At 51.9% G+C, this 7,886-nt stretch overlaps 2 protein-coding genes across 2 annotated transcripts in view; both read right to left on the reverse strand.

Moving 5' to 3' along the window:
* ASB10 (ankyrin repeat and SOCS box containing 10) overlaps window positions 1-6,599 on the reverse strand; it is a 28,022-nt gene extending 21,423 nt beyond the window's left edge. The window contains exons 1-3 of the mRNA XM_040593054.1: window positions 6,268-6,599; window positions 2,965-3,036; window positions 341-495 (exon numbers count right to left, since the gene is read on the reverse strand). The gene's annotated coding sequence lies outside the window, so the exon portion shown is untranslated. The remainder of the gene's footprint in view (window positions 1-340; window positions 496-2,964; window positions 3,037-6,267) is intronic.
* Window positions 6,600-6,891: 292 nt separating this feature from the next.
* LOC121087185 (late histone H2B.L4) lies at window positions 6,892-7,886 on the reverse strand. The gene is made up of 2 exons (XM_040591925.1): window positions 7,767-7,886; window positions 6,892-7,128 (listed from the first exon to the last, which is right to left on the reverse strand). Exons 1-2 carry the CDS (start codon window positions 7,884-7,886, stop codon window positions 6,892-6,894), a joined length of 357 nt encoding a protein of 118 aa, XP_040447859.1.

A 7,886-nucleotide genomic window follows, 5' to 3' on the forward strand; every position in this document is an offset into this window, starting at 1 on the left:
TGCCCTTAAGTATACCTGGGGGCTTGATCCTCACACCACTAACATTTGGTCACAAGGTGGCACCAAGCAAAACCACAGCTGGGACCCTGCCTAGAAGGGGCTGAACATGATCAGGAGGGAGAGGACAAGGGGAGAAGACCAAATACTGCTCATGCCACCAAGGCAAACAGGACAAGGATAAAGTGGCATCACAAGCCTTGTACTACCACATAGTATTTCTATTTCTGTTGGGAGGACGGTGGAGGGTGCTCATGCAGCAGTCTGGCTGCCCTCCCATTCAGCCACTAACCAGCACTCACAGAACCACACTGAAGCTGCTGCTTCATCAGCTCCCCCATACCTAGTCCCTCCAGCCTCTGTAGCTTCCCGTGGACATTCAAGAGCACATGCTGATACTTGGCTTCATAGTCAGCTTGGCACAGGTGCTGTAAACTCTTCTCCACACTGTGCCCAGAGCACAGCAGCTGGAAGCCTTGGGGCTGCAGAGTCTGGAGCCTGCAATAATAGAAGTGCAAGGGCTTGTCAGAAAGTAAGCACAGTTCTTCATTGAGCATGGAGCACAGGTGAAGGACAGGATACCTGAGACATTCCCATCACCAAGCATGCCCCACACATCCCATTCCAGATGCCAGCACCCAATTGCCTGGACCGTGTCCCTCACTCCTCTTGCTGCAGACACCAGGCCTACCTTATCAAGTAAATTTCTCCCTAGAGCCAAGCAGAGGCAGCCATAGTGGGGAAGAAACATTAGAAGCATCAGAAAGAGGTTGTGTGGGGAGTGAGCAGTGTGTGTGTAAACGAGCCTGTAACGAGTTTGTAATATGCATGTGTGGCACGGCCTGCGCAGCGTCATCACAATGGCACAGGCACTTTCCCGCCTCATTGCCTCCCAAATGGATTTTAAATATCATTCTGAGGACACAATTATTTAAAACGCTGAACTAAACACTCACTAATGGGAAAACGGCGTGTGGCCTGCAGCAGCCATTCCTCATGGGGCCACTCTGCCCATGTCGTCCTCTTCTCCAGCCCCACACCCTGCATGGGGGTACATGGAAGCATCCTCTTCCCACTTGGAGACCACACAGGGTACCACTAGGTAATGGTCCTGAGCCCAGCACACATTACTTGTGTGCGAACATACTTTTTTGTCACCATCTCGTTTCTGTCCTCAGGCCCCAGAGGAGGCCTCCACCCTGTCCCAAACTTCTCAGTACTAGGGGCACTGCAAGCCAGTCCCTGGGGCTCTCAGTCCCCAGCTGCAGCTCTGCATCAGGAAGCACCTTACCAGACAGCAGCTTTTTCAGTCTCCCCCCTCATGCCTGACAGCAGGTAATACAGGGCTATACGAGGAACAGACATTACACGAGGATGCCTTCTGACCCCCATTGTTATATGGCTCTGGAAATTATGGATATCAAATAAGACTTACTTTCTCACATAATTAACTTCTGAATACCTCCCCCATCCCCTCTGCACAACCCCAAGCAGGGGAGATTAAGGAAGCAGTATTATTGTTGCCTACATCTAAGACTCCAGAGTGAACAGAAAGAACAAACAGGGAAACAAACTCCTTGCAATAATACTTGGAGAGAACAGGGATGGAGACACAGACCTTCAGTCCCCCTACAGAGCCTCAGACAGCAATGTGTGTGTTCACAGGGGAACATCTGTCTGACCTTTGATCATCAACCTTCTCCCATTCTCCAAGCAGGGATCCTGGGCCGCCATGAGTTAGGGACTCAAGAGTTACCATTACTTATAGACAGCCCACCTCTCAGACCAAACCAGGAAAGGGAAGGGACATAGACCAGCACTGTCCCCACACACCAGCAGCTGAGCACAGAGAGGATGAGAGTTCCTTGCTGGAACCCTGGATGTATTTCAGACGTTCATATTTTAACAGCTTTGGCATCACCAGAGCTATCCATCACCAGCTCATTTTCCTCCAAGTGCTGAACCATTCCTGCCTATGCTATTTGGAACAGTGTCTAATTACACACCAGAGCAGCCACCTGGCAGCACTGCTGCCAAGGGATGCAACAACATGGAAAGAGAAACGCATGCAGGTCTGCACACTGGTGCCAACCTCCATTCCCCAAAACCCTCCCTCTCCTCAAACCTGCACCACTCATCATAGACTAGAGAGATGCTCTGCCTCACAGTCCCCCACTCTATGACAGAAAAGAGCCCATGGTCTTAAAGTCATTGTTCTCCTACAAAAAGGAAAAGATAACACTGGCATTACTGATACTTGTATAAATGCTTTGATTCAGTTTGTCGCACTGGTGTTCTTTTTGAGGGGGTTTGAAGAGTGGACCCAAGGCAAAAAAGAAAAGCTGCTTCTAGCCCACAGGCACATATAGCTTTGTAAGAATGAAACAGATTGACACAGACATGGGGCCAGGGACAGGCAACATGACAGTGCTGCAGTACCAAGAATTCTCTGGGGGACTTGTAAGGACACAGGCAGACCTGGAAAGAGACAGACTCACAAAAAGGCAGTCGAAAGACACTTTGGAAGAGTACCTGCATGGGCTCAAGAGTTAATGTTTGCTTTTTACTGTAAGCCAAGTGCTTCTGGGTCATTCTTGCAGTGACCAATTTCTTGTGAATCCCTGTTGGCTGGCAGTCCACCCACTCCTCCCAAAGCAACTTCATTCAGATCTCATCCGATGCACTAAAGCATCATGGCACAAACAGGACATGGAGCCACAAGTCCACTCTGAGATAATCTGAGCTGCGGAGCCAGTCTTCACAAGAGCTACACTGTGCTAAGCGTGCAGAGCGATCCCTCACAAAAGGAAGGCTGTGTATGACATCCTGTACAAGTGTATCAGGGCAGTTCCATGGGGATGCACTGTGGGGAAACAAGCAGCATGAGCCCCACACAGTGAAAGATGAACCCACGTCCACATGGGAAATGGAAGAAAGACAGTCTGGCAGGCTCAGTGCAGAACTCACCATATCAAGAGCAACCATCTCCCTCCACCTCTCAAGCTTGGCACATCTGGAAGGGCAGCCTGCAGTGCAGATCTGTGAGGAAACGCAGGAAATTTAGTAAGAGGGATATGAGGCTGATCACCAACTCCATTCTGCCAGCCTTTGAGGGGCGGATGGGGGACAACACATGAAGCAGGATGCACAAATTGCAATACTAGAGAATCAAGTAGCTGCACCACTAAAGCCTTACTTCTCTTGGGCTCACCTAACGTCAGATGCTCTACCAGACACTTCCAGGAGATAGCTGCTCATCTCGCCGTAAGTCAGCAGCTTACCCACACAGACGGCCAGGTATCTGCCGAGAGTGCCAGGGTACCACAGAGGGAAGCTGCATGCTCCACTAGCAGCCTGCTTAGAACAGGGCAGCACCAGGCTCCTGCCCATGCAACAGAAGCATATTTGACATCAGGTAGTCAGGGAGAACCACCTCCAGGGCAGAAACAGAACTGCAGTTCCAAGCTACTTGAGAACTCTCCATCCCACCAGAAGCACGACTGCACATTCTACAGCCAGGAAAACGGGAGTGCTGCTGGAAAGGGGGCATAAACACAGACGCTGTGGCCTAGGGAGCGCTAGAACTGGGCAAGGAGATCGACTGCTGACCTTCTAGATGCAAACGGCAGCCTGCTTTTAATTCCGCTCTTTGGCCGGACTCTCCCAAGCCTGCCACTGACATGCCACAGCAGGCAGAGTGTCCCCCGCAAGCCCTGACACAGCCTCTGCCACCTGCATCGCCTCTCCCTGCAGCACAACTGGCCACAAGGGCTAGGAGAAATGGAAGAACTACAGCCCTGCAGGGCCAGATACTGCTCCGACACCTGTGCTCAGGACCAGTTCTGGCTTGCAGGCAGGGCACTACGAAGAAGAACACTCTTCAACACAGTCCTACAGTCAAAAGGAACAGAGTACCCAGTACAACCTCTTCCCTCCCTCCTCCAGCCAGCCCCACACTATAGCAGCAGGGCTGGGACTCACTGAGACTTGCTCAGTCCCAGTTCTGCCACCTCCTGTACTGTCCCTGGGTGTGTCACATACATCTGGTCTGGCCCACACTACTGGGCCAGACTGACTCCAGCATCTGGCACAGCTCTATAGCTCATGAGACTCAGCATCACCAAACAATCGTCGTTAGGTCCAGGGCTGCCCCACACACTGTCACCTGGGACCTACAGCTCTGGTTCCTCCTGATACACCTACCCCAAATTTTGCTGCTATTGGATGACCTCAGAACCAGGTATCTGGTCCCAGTGGGAGGCTGGCAAAGGACCTCCACCACATCTCCACCCAGAACATAGCCCATATCTTTCCTTTGCTCCACCACAGACTGAGGCAGTACCTCCATGCAGGGACCCAGGGACAGCCCTGTGCACTCCAAGATAGTGCTGCACTCATGGGGCAGCTGGGCTGTCCCACCACAGCCCAGGGGGTCATGCTCTCCACCTTCACTCTGCACACAACATGCACTTGGCCCTCTGGGCTGCACAGGCTCCATATGGACAGACAGCATCTGCTAATGCTCCCTCCAGGGTGCTAGCTCACGCACCTAGGAAGCACATGGGGACATGAACTTCCCAGGCAGCCTGAGAAGACACAGACAGGGCCAGTCATTAACACAGTGGTCCAAGGCAGAATGCTGAAGGCTCAGTCCTAGCCCAGTTTATAGACCTGCAGGACAACACTGTCTCTTCAAAGCAAGAAGAGATTATGTTTACAAACCCTAGAAAGAAAATACCCTCTGTTTCTCCTGTCAGTCCAGTTCCTTCCGTACTACCTCTTCCCCCCCTACCTGAAAGGGAGAAGTTTTTCACCAGAGGGGCAAACAAAACCCACCAGAAAAACCAAAACACCTTTAAAAAAATTTATAAGCAGAAGAAAAACCCACTACCCACTGCTAACTGTGCCCCAATGAACTGGAGGGGTTTAGTCTCTGCTCTGACTGGTACAAACAGATAAACAGCATGTGGATAACCTGGGCTGGCAGAAAGAGGACCAGCACAGTAAGGAAGCACTTGAACAGGAAGAACCTCAAAGACAACATAAGCTTTTAGCAATCAGGTACCTGAAAATTGAAATAAGGAATTCAGAGAACCGTGGAAGAGCCCACCCTGCTTCCCAGAATGACCCTAGCTTTCTGGGAGTATGCCCTGTAGCCTCTGCTCCTGGCTGTATTAGGTCGTTTTCAAAGAGCAGCTGTGCATCCAGTCCTACTGAAAATCCAGATGGCAACAGTTCAAACTGCCTCAAGATTTGTGATGCAAAGATTAAAGACATAGTCTGTGTTTTTATACATTTATTTGCAGGCAGTCAACAGGAAGTTTTACTTTTTTAGTTGCCTAAGAAAGTACCAGCTCCTGCAGGACTCCACAAGAAGGAAAGTCTCCATTTATGGTCTCTGTTAACAATTTGTTGAGAACTGAATAGCTCACAGAAATCAGCCTGCTATTGGGTGTTCCATAGTTGACATATAAAGCTAAATAAAGCTAAAGTGACTCTTCCAAAAAATTATAAATAAGTCTGTGACATCATCAATCAAGCCTATGATTGAATAAAATAAGATATTGTACACAAACCACTTCAATTACTTATGTTCAAATCCCATAAACTGTTATCAAGCAAGCTTTAGAGCAGGTTTCCCTTATTTTGCCTGAAATTAATTCTAAGCTAACTGACCCATACCTAAAAACGCTATCCTCCTTTTCTAGATTATAAAATGTTTCCTCCCTGATCTTTTACTTACAGTTTTCTGCTACTCCAGTATTTATTTTTTTTACTAAAAATGCCAGCAGCAAATCAGAAAACTCCAGCACTTTTTTTTTCCAAAACCCAGGTAAAAGTTATGAAGATCCTGCCCTTGAAGCAGTTCTCTCATCTAACTACTGTTTAACAGCTTTTTTAACCTACAAATGGACAAAGAAGTGGGTTTGGTTTTGCTTTAGTAACCTTTTTTTAAATCAAATAGAGAAAAGTTTTAGAAACAAATAGTATTTCTGTACTTACTGCGTACTTTGTCATTCCAATATTGTTGTTGTACTTCACATGTAGAACCTAGGGTTCATGTCTCTACTCCCTGCAGATGCTTTCGAGCTCCTCATGCCCACAGCCAGCAGGTGCCTCAGCTCGCTGCCCACAGGCTCCTGGCACGGCCCTCAGCCCCCTTCTGCCAGGGCACCCAGCCCCATGAACAGCTAGAAGGGCTTTAGAAAACTTCACATTTTATCCTGCCCCTGCCTTCTTGGAACTAATTTAATAGAAAACTCTACTTACAGTTTTCCTCCTTTGAAGTGCGACAGCATTCACGGGGGGTTTCCACCTGCCCACCATGCCGGCGGTGCGGAGGCCCGGCCGCAGGGCCCGGGGCCGGCTGAGGGGCGGCAGGGCTGCCCCGAGCCGGGCCCGGCCGCGCTGGGGGGCGCAGGACGGCGGCCTGCAGACCCCTGCTGGTGCCAGGCTGCCGCCGCAACGCCGGCACCGGAGGCGACGAGCTGCGACGGGCCCATGCCCGGCCCGGGATCGCTGCCCCGCCCCGGCCGCCCGCCGGGCTGGGCCCCGGGCCAGGGCCTGCTGGGCGGCGGCACGGCGACAGCATCCAACCGGCACCCGTGCTGCCCAGCGGCTCGCCCCCGAGGGCCCGGCCCCGCCCGCCGGCTTTCCCGCTTCGCCGGACGGAGCCGGCGGCGGGAGGTGGCGAGGGCCCGCATCGGATCCGGCCCGGCCCGGCCCGGCCCCGCCAGCGCCCGCTCCCCACCGCGGAGGGGCGGCCACGGGAGCCAAGCGCCCGCCCGCGGCGACCACCCGCACCCTCGCCCCGGCCCCTCAGCCCCGCACAGCCCCCGGCGCCAGCCCAGACGCGGTCGGTGCGGGACAGGGGCTTTATTGAGACACGGACGGTCACTTGCTGCTGGTGTACTTGGTGACGGCCTTGGTACCCTCGGAGACGGCGTGCTTGGCCAGCTCACCGGGCAGCAGGAGCCGCACGGCCGTCTGCACCTCGCGGCTGGTGATGGTGGAGCGGCAGGTGTACTGCGCCAGGTGTGAGGCCTCTGAGGCCAGCCGCTCAAAGATATCGTTGATGAAGGAGTTCATGATGCTCATGGCCTTAGAGGAGATGCCAGTGTCCGGATGCACCTGCCAGGTGAGAGTCTCACACAGCCATCACCCTGGAGGGAGCGAGGCCCCCCTTCCCACCACAGACAGGGCACTCCAGCCCTAAAGAGGCCCCCAGATGCCACCCTGAGGGTCTCGAGTCATGTGCCATTTGGGCCACCACAGTACCACAGGGACTATGGCAGCAGGAGCTGCCGTGCATCCCCTACTGAAGACAAGCCTGTCAGGTGGGAATGCCCACACACTCCTCATCCCCCTTACAGGCTCCTGCAGAAGACCGAAGCCTTGACAACTCACAGCCATCTCTGAAAATTCTTTTGTTCATCTCCCCAACAGAAGTTACCACAACAATTTTGGTTCCTATTCATAGGGCCAACAGCAGCTGTTCTTGCCCTATTGACTTCTACTCAATTACTTCCATGCGCTAAAGCTTATCCTCTCTAGGAGACCCTTTCTGATCTAGATTCATCTTTGCCTCCTACACCAAGGATCCCCCCCACCCCCTTTTTGATACTCAGCTAGGGCTCTTCTGTACCCACTCACTTTTTTTCATCTCACTAAAAAGCAGATTTTTCTTCCTTCCTCTTTATAAGGCTAACATGCAATAGGCAGAAGTAACTCCATATGAAGCTTGTAGCAGAAAAGAAAGATTTGCTCACCTGCTTCAGTACTTTGTAGATATAGAGTGAATAGTTTTCCTTCCTCTTAGGCTTCCTTTTAGGCTTCTTGTCCCCAGAAGCTGAAGTATGACCATGCTTCTTCCCAGCTTCTGCACTCAT

This window comes from Falco naumanni, chromosome 4 (genome assembly GCF_017639655.2).
Source record: "Falco naumanni isolate bFalNau1 chromosome 4, bFalNau1.pat, whole genome shotgun sequence".
NCBI lineage: Eukaryota > Metazoa > Chordata > Aves > Falconiformes > Falconidae > Falco > Falco naumanni.

What these genes read in the sequence shown, in the direction of transcription:
- LOC121087185 (XM_040591925.1), bottom strand. Translation starts at nt 7,886, where the DNA reads ATGAGTGCAGAAGCTGGGAAGAAGCATGGTCATACTTCAGCTTCTGGG. An exon ending in TCTACAAAGTACTGAAGCAG is followed by an intron (nt 7,129 to 7,766) that starts GTGAGCAAATCT and finishes CTCACCTGGCAG; the next exon opens with GTGCATCCGGACACTGGCAT.